General features: G+C 31.3%; 1 protein-coding gene across 1 annotated transcript in view; it reads left to right on the forward strand.

Annotated features, from left to right (window-relative positions):
• Positions 1-22,504, forward strand: part of LOC102804605 (uncharacterized) — a 108,132-nt gene that overhangs the window by 68,065 nt on the left and 17,563 nt on the right. The window contains exons 13-31 of the mRNA XM_085493323.1: positions 102-190; positions 685-889; positions 1,526-1,654; positions 2,010-2,249; positions 2,950-2,985; positions 4,537-4,641; positions 5,354-5,449; positions 5,559-5,681; positions 5,968-6,114; positions 7,569-7,723; positions 8,447-8,573; positions 9,084-9,267; positions 10,228-10,382; positions 10,865-11,040; positions 11,466-11,604; positions 11,996-12,174; positions 12,963-13,122; positions 13,389-13,472; positions 13,922-14,122. Of these exons, the coding sequence (XP_085349449.1) occupies positions 102-190; positions 685-889; positions 1,526-1,654; positions 2,010-2,249; positions 2,950-2,985; positions 4,537-4,641; positions 5,354-5,449; positions 5,559-5,681; positions 5,968-6,114; positions 7,569-7,723; positions 8,447-8,573; positions 9,084-9,267; positions 10,228-10,382; positions 10,865-11,040; positions 11,466-11,604; positions 11,996-12,174; positions 12,963-13,122; positions 13,389-13,472; positions 13,922-14,122 (2,730 nt within the window). The remainder of the gene's footprint in view (positions 1-101; positions 191-684; positions 890-1,525; positions 1,655-2,009; positions 2,250-2,949; positions 2,986-4,536; positions 4,642-5,353; positions 5,450-5,558; positions 5,682-5,967; positions 6,115-7,568; positions 7,724-8,446; positions 8,574-9,083; positions 9,268-10,227; positions 10,383-10,864; positions 11,041-11,465; positions 11,605-11,995; positions 12,175-12,962; positions 13,123-13,388; positions 13,473-13,921; positions 14,123-22,504) is intronic.

Here is a 22,504-nt window from a genome sequence, read left to right on the forward strand (position 1 = left end):
AAAAATTAATTATTTAATGTTGGTTTCCTGAAAGTGCCAATCAGACTCTACAGTGAATGGAATTTTTATAGACAATTTATTTTTTATTTTTTTTTACGTAGATGTGTGAGACAGCGATTCGTGAGATGTTCAACGACACCCAAGCTTTGAAGGACGGACAATATTACCAAGCTGATATAATTTACAGAAGGTGAGATGAATTCTGGGTATAAAATCGCTAATTATAAATTATTTCAAGAAGCAGCCGTATGATGGGATTACTTGATAACTTATTCAACCAACAACCTTCGCATAAAAAAAAAATTCTCATGAGTTTTAATGCAATATAGCAGTAATCTTTTTGTGATCATCTGATTTTTGTAAGCTCATGACGTAACATAGTATTCTGATTTTTGGAACAAATGGACATAATTTATCAATGGGCACGATCAAATTTTTTTTTTAAATTTATTTAGTTGACATTGCTGTTCAAAAGATTCAAATGGAGGTTTTGTAAAATGTTTCACAAAGATGAATAATAATGATACGTTTGTTAACAATGTTTTGATTTGTGTAATTGTAACGATTATTATGAGTCGTGACTTACTTTCGTTAATTAGAAATACATCAAGGAAGAAATTCACAATTATGTGAAAAAATATTTCTCTTTTAGCTAACTCTAAATTCTTTTTTTCTTCTTCTTAGAGTATTCAATTTACATGAAAGATGGTTGGCATTACGTAATAGACTACATACGAACCTTACTTCTAAAGTAGCTACCATGACATTGACGACGGAGGAAACTACATTGACAAAAAGATACGAAACAAGAACAGAGTACAGAGTTGTTGAAACAAATGAAATATTTAAATTCATTCAAGAATGTCTCATTTGGATACAGAATAAGCAGGTAAGAGAATAATACAAATTTGTAATTATTGAACCATCATCCTGTGTTATTGGATTATTTGTTATATCCATGAGTACATGCTTTGTATATTGACAGTCTAAAAATGTACTTACTAGAAAATTGCTTTCCAGTTAGTTTTTACCTTGCCTGCCATAAAGATGAAAGGAAAAGTTAAATAAGGTGGCAAGGCATTAATAGTTTCACTATGTTTGTATTTTACCGCATTAAATCAAATGACTGCATTCCAGCTCTTCATCTGTGAAAAGCTCACTCCTACAAATTTTTGTCTTTTTTTCTGACTCAGAATTTGGGAAAATTTGTTCTTCACAAAGTTATGAGCAGTTATAATTGGACTCTATAGAAACTAATTTTGCTTCTTACATTGTTTTTACTGGCATGTAGAAAGGAAAAAAGTTAATGCCTGTTCTTGTGGTTGTCGTCAGGGTTGTTAACTTTTTTAGGTGGTCATAAATACGATTTTGATTTATCTGCTTCGGCCATTGTTTCTTCTGCTTACTACTTTGTCCTTCCATTCTTGTTAACGTTGTTGTAAATGTTAACGTTATAAAATGTGGCCACAAATATAATTATGATTTGTTTCAACTATGGATCTTATGTTGTCTCGTTTCTACTCAGGCTGCCATAGACTCCCTGGACTATGGCAACGATCTGCCGAGTGTCCAGAGATATTTGCGACAACACAGTGAAGAACACCGCGTCATTACAGAATTCAAAACTAACATCGATAGATGTAGGGATGCCAAAGTAAGTATGATATATGATTTATTATAATATTTTTTTGTTGCAGCTGCATCTCATTCACAGTAATATCACTTTAGTTTGATCATTATTGTAAAATAGACACAATGAAATGTATAGGAGAGACAAATGTCTGTTGAAGATATTGCCTCATCATCATTTATTTTGTTGTTGTCTTAACAATGCAAGTGGTACTTACAACTTCTCTATTAGCTTTTCAGATTCTACGGAAATTTGAATTGTATATTACAGTTAAAATGTTTAATTTTATGATTCAGAAGAACAATATTGAAGGAAAATATAAATGTTAAGACCTGACCCGAGATTTCATTATATATATATATTCTACTTTCCATTGCAGAGTAACTTGAGTGGTGATGAGAATACGCTATACTCTCAACACTTGTCCAGATTAGAGCAAGTGTACGCATCGTTATTAGACTCTTCCGCTAAGAGAATCAAAGACTTGGAATTGTTATTAGAGTTTATGCAGGCCGCGACTACAGAGCTAATGTGGTTAAACGAGAAGGAAGAGACAGAAGTATCAAGAGATTGGAGTGCTAAAAATCTTGATGTTCCCGAACTTGAGCAATACTTTCAGGTAGGGAATTTGGTTTGCAATAATGTTAGGATGGATTTTCCAGGCAGTTGTCTCCGGTGTTCAATTTATGCCTTATTTGCTTGCAACTGCCTCTGTGATATCAACCCTGGGGTTTCACTAAGTTCCGGAGTTGGCGGCTGGATTTAAAAAGTAGGAGGGCAAAATAGGACATTAGTCTTAAAAATGCAAAGTAGCTGACTGAACTAGCAAAGTAGACAACTATTCAGCCAACAGTTGCCTCTTAATGAAACTAAACCCTTAACAATTTACTAGTAAATTGAAATTAAGTTGATGACTGTTATTTCTCATGGTCCAATCGACCTTGTGAGTGAGTGAGTGAGTTGTTACGCTGTCTGAATGAGAAGACTACCATGTAGAGATACAGTGTATATGATCTTTCATTTCAGTTTGTGCATGAATAATACGAATGCTATAATATTCTGGACTGTGCTGACATTCTTTGCGCATGAATCTGATTGTAAACCACATCACAAGTCTTAACTTTGTGAAGGAAAATAATCACTTTATCTTTCAAACACGCCTCACAGTGCTAACAAAGGCAAATGTACAAGTGTACAGGAATGCAATGATGTTTGACCTGTATGCAGAGATTTACCCATCATGCTTGGGTGCACATCCCATAATGCTCATCACAGTGTTTGTTTGTTTTATCTTTGTTTGCTCCCCTTGGGATTCTCAGTCTAGATATCCAAATAGTCGTCATTCCCATAACAAGGTTTGTGGTGTAATTGGTTCCAGCGGACCTTGCCCTTTTATTTAAAACCCTTGTTTCCTCAGAATATTGAAAGCTGATCAAAAAATAAAATTGAAATTGTGTAAAATTGAACATTTTACGAATTTTAACTGCTGCGAAATTTTCAAATTGTAACAGAATCCCAGAAAATCACAAACAGTGTCTTGCAAAATTACATTTCATACAGTACAACTATGGATGCCTGTGTTTTTGCTAAAAACTTCACTTCATGTTGTTGCCATGCCAAATAATGGCTGAAACTACCATAGGCAAAGAGGGAAATTTTGTATCTGTAAACTATTCACAATGGACTGGAAGAAACTTTGTAAAATTTAACCCTTAGAGTGTCAAAGTTACTTTTTTACAAAATTATATCCATATTTTTTTTTTTTAATTTTAAAGTTCTGCATCTAATAAGGAATTATCTGCATTTGTTCCAAAATTATGATAATATTTTTTTGGCATCAAATTTTATGACTCAAAGGGGTAGCTATCATATTGTGAAAACTTATTGCGGCGCACTATATCAGTTCACAATATTACTTTATTTGAGGAAGTTCAATTTACCAGTTCACTCAGCAGCTTTCAGTATTCTTAATATTTCATATTCAGTTGTAATTCCCATGTTGTATTTCAAATTTATGTTCTGTTGACAGTACTTTGTAGCATGTTTGTATTCACATTACAGTTTGTGTATGTTCTTGTTATTCATGGAGTGTCTTGTGTCTGTTTTTATTCTTGAATGCTGCCCTCTATCATGCATGCAGAAATTTCAAATCAAGTGTCGCTATTATATTCAATTTTTCATTTAACAAAAGAAAAACAACAGTTTTTATCACGTTTGCATGTTCATTTTTTGAGAGCCGTTTGCCGAATGTGTAAAACAGTAATCAATCAACCACTACCTGATGTTCTCATGTGACAGGTCTACCCCATGTTACCTAAGTAATGGTAATAAGTAACTCCTCTCATGTAGCTCATCTAAAATTGAAATCACAGAGACTCAGTGCGCTGTCATCTTCCCAAAATATACCAGATTTTAGTGCCATGATGGATCCTTTTTGTGACTTAAATCAACTGTTACAATTCTCGCGTGTGTTGATCTGCTGCAATGTTCATCAATGAGTTACATGCCCTTACTTATCAACCCTTTGTTATTATACTTTTGTTCCATTCAATGTCTAAGCCTTAAGAGGATACTGTGGAATAATTTATTTTCGCTGGGATTAATTTTTGCTGAAAAGGCCTTTTGGGTGTTTTGTATGGAATTTATTTTCACTGATTTTTGATGAGTTTACTGTGAAATATATGAAAAAAATATATTCGCTGCATTTTATTTTCTCGGAATCATCCCTCCAGCGAAAATAGCGAAAAATAAATTCCAAGTGAAAATAAAGTATTTTACAGTATATGAATTAGGTGTTATCCCACTATACAAGTTATGTGTTATGGCTGATCCTCAGGTGCCGTGAATGGATACTAGTATCCCTGCCAATGAGTGTGATAGTTAAAATCTTAAAATTTCTTCTTCAGAATCTGTTATCTGAACTGCAGAACCGTGAGGGTCAGTTCAAAATAATACAGAATAATGGACAACAGCTTGTCTTACATAGCCATCCAGCATCACAGACTATTGAGGTACTGTATACATAATTTGATTCTCCTCCAACATTTTTATTGACATTTTTCTAATTTTCTCAAATTTTGTCTAATTTTAAACCAGACTGTCAAAATTTGACATATGGCTTTACAGATTCAGGTTGAATGTTTTAAATATTTTATTCCACAATTCAGAAACATGGAATTAAGTAACAGCTGTGTAGGGACAACAGTTTTGTCACCTTTCCTAGCATATTTTCATTCTATTCAAATCATTTGCCAGTTTAAAATTATCCTTGATGTTAGTTTTGTTCATCTTGACAGGTTGACTTCACCCGTGAAGTGCCCTCTTTTGATTTGTTCCAAAAATACTTTTGTTTTTATGAGCAACCATATCATTGTTAGCTTTTGTTTATCACATACTGTACTCGTCTGACTCAGTGCTATGCTTGACGAAGCGTTCAATCTCCACTTTTGGGGCATTTCTATTTCAAGTCCAAGTTTGACTAATCGCCCATCCTTTCCAAAATGTTCAAAATTTTGACTGTCTAGTCATAAAGACTAGTCTTTGAACATTGTTTGACAAACATCGTAATCAAAATTATATAATACAGCATGGATATCGAACGCTGTGAATATCATGCAAATGCCTATACCATGATAATCATGGTAAACTATGCTTCGACAATAACTTGCAAACTTGCTCACCTTCAAATATTTAAAAAAAAAAAATATACTGTTTTGTTATTAGGCATATTTACAGGCGATGACCTCACAGTGGGAATGGCTGTTACAGCTCACCATATGCCTGGAACAACACCTGAAACATGCTGCAGCCTATCATCAGGTAAGTTGTCTGATTATCCGATGAACTTTGACGCCTTCAGGTGTATAATATCTGTATGTGTATTTAGTGTTTTTTTTTGCTCACAAGAGTCACTAATTTTCGTTTGCAGTTTTATGGAGATGCTCATGGATGCGAACAGTGGTTGAGTGACCAAGCAGAATTATTAAACCGAAAATATGACAGATCGGATTTATCACTTGAAGAAAGTACCGATCTCCTTCAGGAACTTTTTGTGAGTATAACATCAATAACACTGCCTTCTATAGTTAAATTCAATTTTCTTTAGAGGGGGTGTGAATGGTATCTCTTTATGAATATTTAACTTTCATCTTGTCAACATCTTGACTGCTCCATGCAAACAGTTTGCATATTCAAATATAGTAATAATTCATCCAATTTTTGAGCATCAGTAAGGTAAAAGCAAAATATCATGCAAACTTTGAAAAAAAAGTGTAATAAGTTGCTAAGGATCTGAGTAGTAGTTTCCCTAACTTTATTTGTGTTGTTTTTTTCAACAGGAAATGAAGGAAAAACTTATGGAGTACAAAGATGTTGTTAGTGATTTGGTAGTTAGAAGTAAACATATTGTTCCTTTAAAACAAAGAAGACAGTACCTGAAAACTAAGCTTCCTGTCACTGCCCTTTGTGATTATAAACAGATGGAGGTAAGTGGAAAATGCTTTGTAAGTCAATTTGTCGTCTTCCACAAAATAAAGCTTGTAAATTGTAATCAGATTTTTCTGAACAAATTCAATTTATCAAGACCTGCAGCAAATATAAGATTAAGTTCATTTGTTCCAAAATTAACAAATAATTTATCGAAAAATCAAAAAATACATACAAGTGTAGAAAAATGTTGCATACAATTTTTGGCTGAAAAAATTATTGTACTTAAACTGTTAATTGATCTTTGATTTTGCAAATACTGTAGAATAATAATGTAGAAATACTTTATTTTCGCTTGGAATTAATTTTCGTTATTTTGCGTTGTTCCTATATTTTACGATCAGCCCATCAAAAATCACTGAAAATAAAATCCATACAAAACACCCCAAAATTCTTTTCAGCAAAAATGAATTCCAGCTGAAATAAAGTATTTCACAATACTTTCTTTTCGCTTGGAATTAATTTTCGCTATTTTTGCTGAAAGAATGATTCAGTGAAAATAAAATCCAGCGAATTCACTGTTGTTCCTATATTTTACAATCAGCCCATCAAAAATCTGTGAAAATAAATTCCATACAAAACACCCGAATAGTCTTTTCAGCAAAAATAAATCCCAGCTAAAATATTTTACAGATTTGTCTTAAATTTGTTACAATAATCTATTTTGAAATGATCCCAAACATTGAGGGTCACTGATATTCTTTTCAACTTTTTCAGCTGTTGCTGATTTGTCTATTGTCAATCAAAAAGACTACTTTTTTTATTGAAAGCTTTTTTGTATTTTATTCTGGTTTTGTACTTACCTACTTACTAAGAATGAGTAAACGACATAATTATTAAAAAACGTCAGTTGGGAAAGTTACTCATCTATGATTTTATGAATTCTATGACCTTCTATTAACCCTTTCACCACCAGTCTTTCTCGCCCAAATGTTTCTGCACTTTTTTTTAAATGTCATTATATTTCTGAAAAATGAACCCTAATTTTGAAGCCAACAGACAAAATTTTTACTGAAAAAATTGTCTATTTTTGTCCCCAATTTGCTGAAGGATAGAGCAAACTATAAGTGGGACTATTTTGTGAATTTGTGATGAAAAGAGGGAACTGGTGGTGATTATTGATGACAATCATAAAATGATACAGAACCTGCTGAGTTAATAAAGTTCATAAATTATTAACCCGATTAAAAAGTATAACCCACCCATCAGATTTGTTCTATTAGTAGTTCCATGCATTACATAAATTATGTGTTATCCAAATTTGTTTGGTCTAGCATGCACATAATTGGTTTTTGGTTTGAGTACAATGCTATCAGAGATGTGCTTGCAACAAATGTGATATTCTACAATAATGGCCATTAATCTGTTTTGATTTAACTTTTTTAGTGATTTTTTCAAAATATAAATATGCACCATATTAAGTCAAATATTTCACTAACTTTTCTGTCAACAGATTTGCGTTCAACGAGGGGAGGAGTGTGTATTACTGGACAACACGCATAAAACAAAATGGAAGATAATAACCAGTGTTGGACAAGAGGCTACCATTCCAGGAGTTTGTTTTCTGCTACCCCCACCAAACAGAGAAGCTATGGAGTACATTTCCAGGTGAGCTTAAGTTTCCAAGTTTTTCCATCCTGCTGTGTTCCCAAACAACAACCTGCCAGAGAAAACAAATAATCAGAAAACTAGCCACCAGAAGCTTTAGAAAACAACAACTTATCACTAGAGGGCAGTATATTTCCAAAACAGGCTCTAGAGGGCAGCAGATACTGAACATGTACCAGAGCATGTATATGTAGTTTTATTTTTACTTCTTTCACCAACAGCCAAATTATAACCAAATGAATATTCAACAATAGAATGCATTGTCCCTTTAACAAAACCAGTGAATTTTGTTGCAACATCAAATCCACTAAAATTTACCTTTTCACCACTAGTGTTCCCTCTTTTCATCACAAAGACAAAAAATAGCCCTGTTTATAACCTGCACTTTCCTTCAGAAGTTTGGAACAGAAGTAGCCAATTTTTTTGAGTAAAAAGTAAAAATTAACTCAAATTTTGTTTGTTGGCTCCAAAATTAGAGTTCACTTCCAGAAATATTGAAAAATATAAGAAAAAAGTACAGACAAAGTCTAGTAGTGGAAAGGTTAAACAAAGTGAATATTTTCCCTCTCTACAGTACTTACTGTAATTGATACAATGATTTATTTGACAGTAGTAAATAGTGCAAGTGAACACTTTTAGATATCAAGGAATACTTTTTTTACTTCATTCATTTTAAACCTTTTTTCATTCAAATAATTTGTTGTAAAATTGTTTTTTTGACAGGCTCGAAATTCAGTATCAGCATCTTCTAACCCTATGGAGATCTAAACATATGAAACTTAAACAGACCGTTACCAGGAATCAGATCGTACTGAATATAAACAAAGTCAAGCACATGTCCCTGCAACAGGTAGGTCTACCATAGGTATTATCAGAGGTACATTACTTGGGGTTTGAAATGCGCATAGTAGCGTATGGTGACATCATGTCAAGATTCTATTCAAGTCTCATCTCGTAGATAGCGAGACTGATGCTACGACCTTCTGACATGACATATTTCAATGTTCAAGGTTTGTATTAAAGCAATAAAACATGTCTCACCACTATCATAGTGAAAAAGTATAATACATCGAAAATGTACAGAATAGTTCTCGTAATCTGTCATCGTGAGCACCTATTTTGATCCACCTGGACATCCCAGTATCCTAGTTACCTTGGGCATGCACATTCGCATTGTTATGAGTTGGGAACGCTTATGCATGAGCAAGATTGAAACTGGATCTTGGTATCATGTCACACTACTTACAAACCCCAAGTAGTGTACCTCTGGTATTATGTTATATGGTTAAATGAAAAATAACATAAATAATAAAATACATGTATGTGACAATGTGAGTAAAATATTCATAACTCTTTCAAGTTTGAGGACATGGATCCAACACAGAGAGAAGCGATTATACATCAGCTGAATGAAGATACACAAAGACTTATGACTGAAAGTCGTGAGGTTGGACACGTATCGACTGATCCTGAACTTGAAGAACTTGAAAAAGAAGTTGACAACTGCAACCAATTAATTGAAGAAATGTCAAGAGGAGCCGAGAGTGAGTGGAATTTTTTTTTCTTTGAATAACTAAATGAATTATTGGAAACTAATATTTTAAGGTGCAGATATTTCTTCTTTGACATGCTCTGTGGACTGGACTGCATTCTGTTGACATTGTCACAATTATTATTAGTTTAAAGGGCGGCGTGGCGTGTTTGATATGGGACTCATAGCGACGTATACAATGCCTGTAAAATACATTGTTTATTTACATGAAGTACGAACAAGTGCTGCGCGACGACCACCGCCCTTTAAGTCAACTTTTGTCATTCACAAATATTTAACCCTTAATTTTTTGTATTTTTCCCAAAATTTTGATCATGCTTTACAGCCATTAGGTTATTATGTCCTTTTGGTTCAAAATTATCAAAAACAATTTGTACATACAAACACTACAGGCGAAATCTTGCACCAAAATTTTGTTGAGAAAAATGGTGGCACTTAAAGAGTTAGAGTCGTTAATTTATAATCTTGATTTCCTTGATGCTTTCAAAATAACAAAAGTATTATTAAAATAATTGGAACTATTTGTCAGCAGACTACAAATTGTGAACTTTCAGCATTTGGATATTTCACTGTAGTCATTGCTTGAGATTCACTTGTCATCTGTCTACCATCTTTAATTCTTTCACAAAATGAAGTGCATTATGTTTTACATATTGTTTTCAAAATTGTTGTTCAAGACCTGTTGCCAGTAAGAAATTATGAACATTTGGTCCAAAATTAATGAAGAAATTGTAAACCAATTCTGAAAAATGCGCAAACTGTTGGATGGGAAAATTTATACTTTTCAATCATGACCAATCAATCAAGAGCATTGGATTTGAATCATGAGATAGACTGTGCATAATTGAACGACCATTCATGTAACTGATTTTCTCAGTTCAATTTGTGTTGCATGTTTACATCTTTCATTTTGTCTTCTCCAACAAAATATCAATAATCTATTTCCTTGCAGCCGTTATGAATCCACAGGAAGCTCAGAACGTTATGACTGACATGGATAACTTTATGAGTGATCTGGACGTCAAAGTGTCAACTCTTAAAATCAAATTGAAGTCTCCAATTCCAAGAGATGCAGCAGCGGTTGATCAGCTGTTAGAAGCACAGCAAGTGAGTCCCGTATTGTGAACTTTTTCTTGAAAAAAATAAAAGGAATTTAATCAGACAAACCCTGACAGTTTCAATATATTGCTTGTAAAATATTTATTTTTAGCAACTCTTGAATCGTACAAAGTTATATGTATAAAAAATTGGGGTCAAGAACCAAATTTTGACCATGATATTACTTTAAGCAGATTACATTAGACTCTGTGGGACAAAAGGAAAAAACTTAGGAACTGTATTTAAATAATAAAAAAAGTGAGTTACTGATTCAGAAGTTTCCGGATGCTAATTCATGGAACGTGTTCTCAGATAAGAATGCTGAACTTTAAAAAATGGATGGATGATAAACAAAAATGTGAATGACTTGCGCACACAACTGCATAAAAGTGTTGATCAACCTAAAAGGGTAATTGTCGTCATCAGACAGAGTGCTTATACATGTGTGCATGACAAACCTTATGTATTGTGTTATATGTGTTACTTTTCAGACCTTCCACAGAGAATTAAGCAATCAACAACCACAGTACCATAGTCTGAAAATAAACTGTGAGAGCATTGTGCGACAGTCAGAACCCTCACAGCAACCCAGACTCCAATCTCATCTCAGTATGTTCATCAAGAAATGGGAGTATGTATGGAACATCTCACTTGTACACACACAGACGTAAGTAAACAAAAAATGTCCTTTCAGAAATATTAATGGTTTCTATTACTCTGGAAATAATTCCAAATCTTTGCACACAGTGTCAACATGCAAGATAGGGAGCTGATATCTTGGTTTCCATGACAACCGGTTTTGTGCTTGATACCGTGGTTTGTTACGATATTTCACAACAAATCACTGTAACCTTGCACTCGGTGAACAGCAGTGAAATTGTCATGACTACAAAATAATATTGCTTTCTTTATTACTGAATATGAAGCAGATTCTGGTACCTTGATTCCAATGTGTATTCACCGGATTACCAACAATCTGAATTTGAAGTTAACTTTAAGAGTTTTCATAACTGATGATGGTTATAATTTCACTATATTAGTGTCAACTGTTGCACAATCCTAACCTGGTTCAAACCTTTTCTTTTTTAACAGGTTGACTATTTCTAGCCTGATACTGAAATCTTTACAGACAGCCAATGACATTGTGTCAAGATATGAGAAGGAATTGGTATCCCATGACAACCTTCCTTCAGATTTAGCACAGCTACAGTCACATCAAGAGGTGCTGCAGGTGAGTTAAATGAGATAAATAAGGAAGTGTCTCATTGGCTTCTCAACCTTATCATCCAACTTTCTGGCCAATCAAAGGACACATTAATTGTTTTGTTAACTTTGTGAATTAGAAGCGACGATTGTCACTCACTGAATACTCAGCTCTTCCATCTAATAGTTCAGCCAATCGCGCAACACCTTGCTTGTGTACTGGGTGAGGTAAAAGTTATTTACAACAGTACCTCCCATTGGCTATGCAACCCTAACATTTTACCACATAACGAATCAGAGACCACCTTGTATACTTACTACTTTCAATTTCCAGAGTGTAGTTTTATAAAATTCTACTTCTAATACTATATACTCATTATAAGAACAAAATTTTACTGAATATTTTTTTTTCTGTGCAGGATATGCAAACGTCACTCCCACCTTGCCAACCTATATTCAATCAACTCACTGAGGAGGTGACGAAATTGAAGAATATCCAAGAACCAACTGCCAATGAGCGAGACATTGAAAGGTTTGAAAAAGAAGTTGAAAATATCAACACTAGATGGCTGAATGTTTGTAACCAGACCAACGAAAGGTAAGCATCTATTGACATTGTTCTTAAACATCTACATTTGTACTTCGTTATGCAAATACATATTTGTAAATCTCAAACACTGCCGAGATGGTACATTCTCTTTTCTTGCTTCACACGCAAGTCTTTAATATTACAATCATATCCTTGCCGATAAGATTACAATAAATTGCTATTTGCATATTTTAAGTAGAATTTAAAAACGTAGTATAGTCTGAATCGTACTAGTTGTGCAGTTTACAAATCGTTTTATATGGAGATATGATAACATAAATTATTGCCAATAAATTTCTTTGAATCACAAAACTTCACTGGAAATACCTCAATGAATAACACGATTGATGGTCAAAATTGTCATTATTGTCTGTGCACGTTGTCAACATTTAGTCTGTTTCATTCGCTGAACAATGTTCTTAGATACGTTTCTATTTCAATAAGATAATGTATATACTGTAATTTAGTAAGGAAAATAAAAAAAAAAAATTATCAGGCTCTTAACTCTTTGAGTGCTAAATTTTTTTCCAGCTTGAATTTGATCACATTTTCTGTAATTTTCACTTAATTTTGGGCCAAGCAGTCAAAATGTGAAATTGCTTCTAGTTTTTGTTCTAAAATTTTCGGATTTTTACAATATTTCATTTTGAAAAGAGCAGACTATAAACTGTTTTTTTCAAACATCTGCACATTGTCGTGAAATGATAACAGTTTAAAGTGTATTTAAAAATATTTATGGGAACAAACTTTACTCGACCGAGAATGTTGAACAGACCATATTATCTATTGGACTACAGGGCTAAAAGGGCAGACAGTGGATTTGACATACTACGAGAATTCAAAGACGCTCTGCTAGATGAAAGAAACTGGTTAGCCCAAGCACAGGCTACCATGATGCTGCTGGATACCACGGTAACGGACAGAAAAGGATTGGAAAACCAGATTGAACAAGTCAAGGTAGGGAAATCTTGTATTGTGATTTGTTTATGGGGCAAACATATGATATAGATAAGAGTATTGATTTGTGTCATCTTAAATGCATTGTGGGTAATAATAACCATCTACCCTATCTGAAATGTTTGTTTATTGCATCGTCTTGATGATGGCTAAATGTTTGAACTTGTTAATGATTATGTACTCCTAGATGTGAATCAAAAAAAAGAAAAAAACTTTGTTAGCTTTCATCACTTTTTACTATATCGACACATATTTTTGTTCTTCAGGCTTTCTTAGAAGAAATCATTGAACATAGACCTACTGTTGAGGAATTCAATACGAAAGGAAACCAGTACATTCAATTCGCTCAGGTGAGCTTTCTTTATATAAACTGTGGAATACCTTATTTTCGCTGGAATTAATTTTCGCTGAAAAGGCTTTTTGGGCGTTCTGTATGGAATTTATTTTCACTGATTTTTGATGAGTTGAATGTGAAATATAGGAAAAAAGTATATTCGCTGGATTTTATTTTCACGCAATCATCCCTTCAGCGAAAATAGCGAAAATAAATTCCAAGCGAAAATAAAGTATTCTACAGTAGTTCTAGAATGAAAAAAGAGGGGGTCGTTCAGTGTTGTATTCCAATATTGGCACATTCATGCCTCCTGTTAAATAAAAATGAAAGATGTAACAGAGGCATTAGTTAGCATTTCAATAACATTTTTGATTGTCAATCATCATCTTATATTTTAACGTTTTTTTTTTTGTAAAAGTGAAACCTATTTCGATAATGAAACTAAAATTATCCATTTCCTGTTAGACATATGACTGCCTGCTTGAGAACTACAAAGATAGTTTACAAGATGTTCTTGACACTGGTGATAGCAAGAAACCTAAGATTCAATCTGGGGTAGACAATGCCATCCAGGAGATCGAGGCCGTTAACGACGATTACAGTAAACTTGGTGCTGAAGTCTCTGTCATGCTGAGAGCAGTGGCAGAACGACTAAACATCCCTGAGGTAATTGAGACGTTTATTCATACTCAGTTGACTCTGGCTCTTTCTTTGATTTTTATGCAATGCTTTCAAGATGAAATCTGCAATATGACATCATGCCACACAAGTGTATTGTATGGTATATAGCTCCCTCTGGTGGCAGTTATTTGATATTGTGTATACTGTTTGCAAATTGATTGTGGGCCCAAGAATTCAAACAATGAAATTTATCTTATCTGAAAATGGCTCGTGAGATTTCATTGAAAGTGAGAAAGAGCTACAAAATTTGGTTTTTACCTTTCATATATGTAGTGTTCCACTCCCTCCCATCATCGTATCCACAGTTCCAAACGCCATTGATCAAGGCATGATGACTGTAGGGAAGGGAACACTAATAAGGGTATAAACAAACCCTGTGGCTCTCCACCAGATTTTTGCAACATTTTGCATTCAAGACCATTTGGCATATTGCTGAATTTTAATTCAGTTAAATTACCAGGTACCTAAAGTAGCTGAAATAATTTGCTTGTTTTTCCAGTATGTTCCTAGCATGTAAACATATTGATGACTCGATACACTATTTGTTCCAACCATTGTAGGTTTCATCTTCAAATAGCGTCTGGAAAATCAAGAAAGAGTATTATTTGAATTTTTTCATCACAGTTAAACATTCAGTACTCCTGGATTGTTTAATTTTAAAAAGATTTATTATGTTTTTATATGTATATGTTTTTTTTATTCCTATTACAATGCACCATATGTGAAATATTAGCATAGTTCCCTGTGTGTTATACCATGTCTTAAACCATTATTCATTCCTTGTGTGTGCCATATATTCAATGTTATATATCCCTTGCGTAGATTTATACCATGCTGCCATACATCACTGTGTGAAATACCCCTTCATTTATATCATACTGATATATGTGACAATGTAATATACCCTGCATATAGATATACCATGCTATCATACATCATAATGTGATATACTCCTGATATATATCATACCAATATTTACCAGAATTGGATATACCCTACCCACATAGATATTTATACCACACTATCATACATCATAATGTGATATACTCCTGATATATATCATACCAATATTTACCAGAATGGGATATACCCTACCCACATAGATATTTATACCACACTATCATACATCAAAATATGATATATTCATGATCTAACCCACAATGCATTGCCATACACTGCTCTAACATGTTTTCAACACATTCACAATTATTAATTATTGCTAATATTTATTGATTGCTTTATATACACTGATTATCACATTTATTTGTTGCTACAATTTGCTACATATTAACGTTTATTTATTCATATCGTATCATATGATGTATTAAAGTGCTGATTGCATCATTTCCTTCCCTGCTATTGTTTTAGACTACCCACTTGCATCGAATGTGTTAATATAATGAAATGACTTCTTCTATTATCACTAATTTGTTTTGTTGTTGTTTCAATATGCTCAGTAACAGTTTTCTGAATGACAGTCAACCAGGTGACATTGCTCATATTGTTCATATTTCTGTTTGTGCTTATTATTCTGTTTTTGTTTCCGAAGTGATTGTTTAAAAAAAAAATTGTTCATTTCGTAATCAATAGGTGTTGTGGTGGCCATCTGGGACTTTGTCTCTCTGAATTGTTCTTTTCATAACCAAAATGGTGTAGTGGTGGCCATCTTGGATTTTTGTTCTTCTAAATTGCTCATATCATAAATTAGCATGATATTGTGGTGGCCATCTTGAATTTTTGTCTCTCTGAATTGTTCATTTCACAATCAACATGTTTATTATGGTGGCCATCTTGGATTTGGTTTTCTCTGATTATGCATCTGGTTTGCATGCAGTTTATGGCAAAATTGTGTTTATTTTGGTTGATTTTGAAACAAAATTGGTCTGCAAATAGCTTGGTTCATTGCTTGGTGCATTGCTTAAATGGTTGATACATTGCAAGTGGGCGTCTTTTTCTTCTTCCCTCTGTAAAGGTAGTTATTATGTCTTGAGCATCTCTGTCACAAATTCAATTGAAATTGAAATTTTTTTTAAAAAACTTTTCAAAATGTATTACCAATTTTGGAACGCTAGTAAGCAAAAGCATATTTTGTTTTCACTTCTGGATTATGTTGATTTTTTTTTTCAAACTTTTCAAAGTTTATTATAAATTTTTAGACATGTTTTGACAAAAGCATAATTACATTTTTTATTTCTGTTTATGTTGTGTTTTTTCAAAGTAAATTTTTTTAGACATGTTTAGGAAACTTCTGTTCATGTTGTGTGGCTCTTTGAAGACTAACAATGTGTAAGAATATTAACAGAGTGGCTTAACAGAAAAAAAACATTATATTCATTGCTTTAACCCTTGCTCCTTCCATTACAGCTTGCCATTGCTTTGCTTTACAATGTTATGTTGTTTACCATTATTTGCATACAGATCAGCTTTGCTATGCTTTATATTCACCTCATGCTGCTTTATTGTCATTGACGCTTGCTTCATGCTTTTTATTATGATTTTTTAACCACTGTTTTTGTTCCACGTAGATCTAAACATACTATTAACAGTAACACCAAGTCATATCAAGTCGTTCATATTCCATCTTTACATGTGTGACATAAAGTCATTTTCCCCATGCTACTCCTCCCAAAGTTCCTCCGTGAAGTTCAACAGAGATTAGGCAATTTAAGCTTAATTTAACCCTTTCACTGTCATCGTCTCCTTCCGCAAAAAAATACTCGTGTATACTAGCATATTTATTTATCACAAATTGTTGAAAGTTGCTGATCTAATATCAGCAGGCACTTTTTTCTTGTTCTGTCCAAATGAACAATTTTTGAAAAACTTAAAAAATATGCACTTCCGATATGTTTTTGCTGGAGATGTATCTGCTGTGAAAGGGTTGATAGGAAAGAGTATTTCCAATACTGGCACTGAACAAATTCTTCTTATTGATAGGGCTTTTATGCAAATTTATTTGTATATTAAATAATTGTTAGTAATAATGAGGTTTTATGTGCCAAACTTTCCATGTTGAGGCTTGAGTTTAACTGCAACTTTTTTCAATTCCTCATAAATTACTGTTCAAAATGGTGATTTCACCAAGAACTGTATATAATAGAGTACAATGAACATTATTTTTTATAGTTTTATAAATAGAAAAACCTCAAATACAATTATTTGTAAGAAACTACTACAAATTATGAGCACTATGTTTAACTTGGTTGAACTTTGATCTAGGAAATTAGGGAAACATTCATTGTTAATCCGCCCAATTAAAAATTTTGCAAGTTAGGGAAGAGTAGGAAATCAAACTCGCGGTTTACCTGTTCAACAGAGGATTCCTGTCATCATGGATACAAACTGAAACCGTGCTATCACACGTACCAAGGTGGTTGTCATAGCAATCAATACCACACCAGTATATATATTGTACCACAACTGTTTGTCCAAAATGACTGGCGTCATGCCAATAACTGCCCTTCCCATCGTTATTCTTAGTCATAAAATGCTAGGCCAGCATTATTGGTGTACTTTGCATTCTAGTTCTCCCATATTTTGGCTCATTGTTGCAGTTACGATGTCTAGCCTAAGCAAGGAGTGATTCATTATTACGACAGACTTCTATTGTTAAATACAGTTTATACATCATAAATTTTGGCTCATAGATGCAGTCAAGATGTCTCTACTGAATTTCAATTAACAGTAATTAGGCAAAAATCAGTGGTCACTCATTTTGCAATGGAGTCTAGATGATATAAACATTCAGTGTTATTTAAATTTTATATAGAATGGTCTTTAGACTTATTGTTGTAGTCGTCTGTACTGAATATGAAGGCAGATTAAAAAAGATCATTGGCTATTTTCCCAGGGTTACGTGGAGGTCATATCAAAGAATGTTATTCATGCCGACTCATTGATGTAGTTACGATGTCTGAGCTAAACATTGGCAAATACGAATGAAAGAAGATTAGTGGCTGTTCCCCTGGGGGTTATGCCGAGGTCATATCAAAGAATGTTATTCACTTCGACTCTTTGATGTACTTTATATAGCAATGCCAAATTTGAATAAGGTGTGACTGAGTGGTAATCCTCGGCCATTCAACTTGTGGGTTATGCTAGGGTTATCAATTCTCTTTTGTTAACCCACAATATAGAAAGGCACGGCATCAGCCTTGCCAAACTTTTAAAAAGAAAAATTTCTATCTGATCATAATCAAAAAAATGTTTGAAACAATCATGCAATGATATTCAACAGAGAATATATTTTTAAAAAATTGCAGTTCTCTATATTATCCACACAATAATTGCGATTTTTTGATATTAATAGTTTTTAATCAATTAATAGTTATATTTATGTGAAAAATACAAGTCTAGTCTATTTTTTGATATTAATAGTTTTTAATCAATTAATAGTTATATTTAAGTGAAAAATACAAGTCTAGTCTATTTTTTGATATTAATAGTTTTTAATCAATTAATAGTTATATTTAAGTGAAAAATACAAGTCTAGTCTAGTTTTTGATATTAATAGTTTTTAATCAATTAATAGTTATATTTATGTGAAAAATACAAGTCTAGTCTATTTTTTGATATTAATAGTTTTTAATCAATTAATAGTTATATTTAAGTGAAAAATACAAGTCTAGTCTAGTTTTTGATATTAATAGTTTTTAATCAATTAATAGTTATATTTATGTGAAAAATACAAGCCTAGTCTAGTTTTTAATCAATTAATAGTTATATTTATGTGAAAAATACAAGGCTAGTCTAGTTTTTGATATTAATAGTTTTTAATCAATTAATAGTTATATTTATGTGAAAAATACAAGGCTAGTCTAGTTTTTGATATTAATAGTTTTTAATCAATTAATAGTTATATTTATGTGAAAAATACAAGTCTAGTCTAGTTTTTGATATTAATAGTTTTTAATCAATTAATAGTTATATTTATGTGAAAAATACAAGTCTAGTCTATTTTTTGATATTAATAGTTTTTAATCAATTAATAGTTATATTTATGTGAAAAATACAAGTCTAGTCTAGTTTTTGATATTAATAGTTTTTAATCAATTAATAGTTATATTTATGTGAAAAATACAAGTCTAGTCTAGTTTTTGATATTAATAGTTTTTAATCAATTAATAGTTATATTTATGTGAAAAATACAAGTCTAGTCTATTTTTTGATATTAATAGTTTTTAATCAATTAATAGTTATATTTATGTGAAAAATATAAGTCTAGTCTATTTTTTGATATTAATAGTTTTTAATCAATTAATAGTTATATTTATGTGAAAAATACAAGTCTAGTCTAGTTTTTGATATTAATGGTTTTTAATCAATTAATAGTTATATTTATGTGAAAAATAAAAGTCTAGTCTAGTTTTTGATATTAATAGTTTTTAATCAATTAATAGTTATATTTATGTGAAAAATACTAGTCTAGTCTATTTTTTGATATTAATAGTTTTTAATCAATTAATAGTTATATTTATGTGAAAAATACAAGTCTAGTCTAGTTTTTGATATTAATAGTTTTTAATCAATTAATAGTTATATTTATGTGAAAAATACAAGTCTAGTATATTTTTTGATATTAATAGTTTTTAATCAATTAATAGTTATATTTATGTGAAAAATACAAGTCTAGTCTATTTTTTGATATTAATAGTTTTTAATCAATTAATAGTTATATTTAAGTGAAAAATACAAGTCTAGTCTATTTTTTTATATTAATAGTTTTTAATCAATTAATAGTTATATTTATGTGAAAAATACAAGTCTAGTCTAGTTTTTGATATTAATAGTTTTTAGTCAATTAATAGTTATATTTATGTGAAAAATACAAGTCTAGTCTAGTTTTTGATATTAATAGTTTTTAATCAATTAATAGTTATATTTTGTGAAAAATACAAGTCTAGTCTAGTTTTTGATATTAATAGTTATATTTATGTGAAAAATACAAGCCTAGTCTAGTTTTTGATATTAATAGTTTTTAATCAATTAATAGTTATATTTATGTGAAAAATACAAGGCTAGTCTAGTTTTTGATATTTATAGTTTTTAATCAATTAATAGTTATATTTATGTGAAAAATACAAGTCTAGTCTAGTTTTTGATATTAATAGTTTTTAATCAATTAATAGTTATATTTATGTGAAAAATACAAGTCTAGTCTAGTTTTTGATATTAATAGTTTTTAATCAATTAATAGTTATATTTATGTGAAAAATACAAGCCTAGTCTAGTTTTTAATCAATTAATAATTATATTTATGTGAAAAATACAAGGCTAGTCTAGTTTTTGATATTAATAGTTTTTAATCAATTAATAGTTATATTTATGTGAAAAATACAAGGCTAGTCTAGTTTTTGATATTAATAGTTTTTAATCAATTAATAGTTATATTTATGTGAAAAATACAAGTCTAGTCTAGTTTTTGATATTAATAGTTTTTAATCAATTAATAGTTATATTTATGTGAAAAATACAAGGCTAGTCTAGTTTTTGATATTAATAGTTTTTAATCAATTAATAGTTATATTTATGTGAAAAATACAAGTCTAGTCTAGTTTTTGATATTAATAGTTTTTAATCAATTAATAGTTATATTTATGTGAAAAATACAAGTCTAGTCTATTTTTTGATATTAATAGTTTTTAATCAATTAATAGTTATATTTATGTGAAAAATACAAGTCTAGTCTAGTTTTTGATATTAATAGTTTTTAATCAATTAATAGTTATATTTATGTGAAAAATACAAGTCTAGTCTAGTTTTTGATATTAATAGTTTTGAATCAATTAATAGTTATATTTATGTGAAAAATACAAGTCTAGTCTATTTTTTGATATTAATAGTTTTTAATCAATTAATAGTTATATTTATGTGAAAAATACAAGTCTAGTCTAGTTTTTGATATTAATAGTTTTGAATCAATTAATAGTTATATTTATGTGAAAAATACAAGTCTAGGATAAACAATAAATAGTTTCTAAATTTGCCGTTAATAAATTTATTTGTTAGAATTTAATGATGCACTACTTGAGGCACAAAGTTCTCTGATGTTTTGTATTTATTGTTTATTGTCTAAATCCATCATAATAAACCGGCATATTTTTCTTATTGAAAATCTTGTTTATTTGGTCAAAAACTAATGATATAAAAAACTAAAACTAAAAAATGTACAAAAACTTGTGCTATGCATACTACAAGTGAAATAAACTAACTATGTTTGTACAATTGTATCAAATAGAGAAAATTCGGTACAGGTGTGCTTTCAATTAAGAAAATAACTGTACATGTACATTTTTTGGAGGTGGTTTTCCTGATAGAGAAAATAGTCCATAATAGGTCCGGTTCTATTTAGAATAGTAAATTTGTCGAATATAACAAAAAATCTGAATTCAGAAATAGCGCTACGAAACATCAGAGAACATAGAGGTCGTAAATTTGTCAGCATGTATGCATACGACACAATCAGGAACTAGTGATCTAATGTGCAACTACTAAATTTGTTAGCTCTACACATTGAGAATCAGCTGCAAAAAAAAAATATAGCACTGGAAGCCACTTTTGGTGGGGTACTTGTTTATATACAAGTGTACAAATTTTGGATGTGGATGACAATTTAAAATATTTGTTAACACAAGTCAAAATTACTCATTCACATTAAATGAAGTACAGCATTCAGAATACTCTCAGTGTATTTTTGTCAAAATTATCAATATTTTTTAAAAGCCCTGAAAATGTTTTTGCAATGTTGAGAGGATTATGCAAAAACTAATTTTTGGTGACAAAACAGAAATGAAAAGACGAATTTGAAATTGTAAAGAGGGTAAAGCTCTTTTTTTTCCATTGCAGTTTAGAAACGATGAATAATGGAAAATGTAACACAGCCTAACAGTTGCATATTTGATTATAAAATGAGTAATTTATTATATGTTGTTTTTCTTTATGTTTAAAATAATAATTAATTTTGAAATTTTAAAGACAATCTATAATTAAAGGAATAGGATAATAAATATACCAGTGCCAGTATTGGATTGAATCTAAAAGCCTAAGGGTTACAATCCAAAATATTAGGTTTAAACTAAACAGTCTTAAGAACTGGACGAAATAGAAGGTACAGGTGAGTACGGAAAGAATGTGAGCTTTCTAGGGTAACTACTAGCTTATTCTCTGTTGCACCCTTTGTTAAAATTGTTTCACTTAATAAATGTTTGTAATCAGTGCCGTGCAGACACTATATTATCCAGTAATTGTTTCCCAGTGTTTCCATTTCCCAATTCTACTTTGCACTCCTTCCCTGATTCCCTAAAACCCTTTCCCAGTTAGTATTGGTGTTGTTCCATGGTTTCCCAGGGTCAAGGTCCTTCCTGAACC

This window comes from Saccoglossus kowalevskii, chromosome 18 (assembly GCF_978046115.1).
Source record: "Saccoglossus kowalevskii chromosome 18, keSacKowa6.1, whole genome shotgun sequence".
NCBI lineage: Eukaryota > Metazoa > Hemichordata > Enteropneusta > Harrimaniidae > Saccoglossus > Saccoglossus kowalevskii.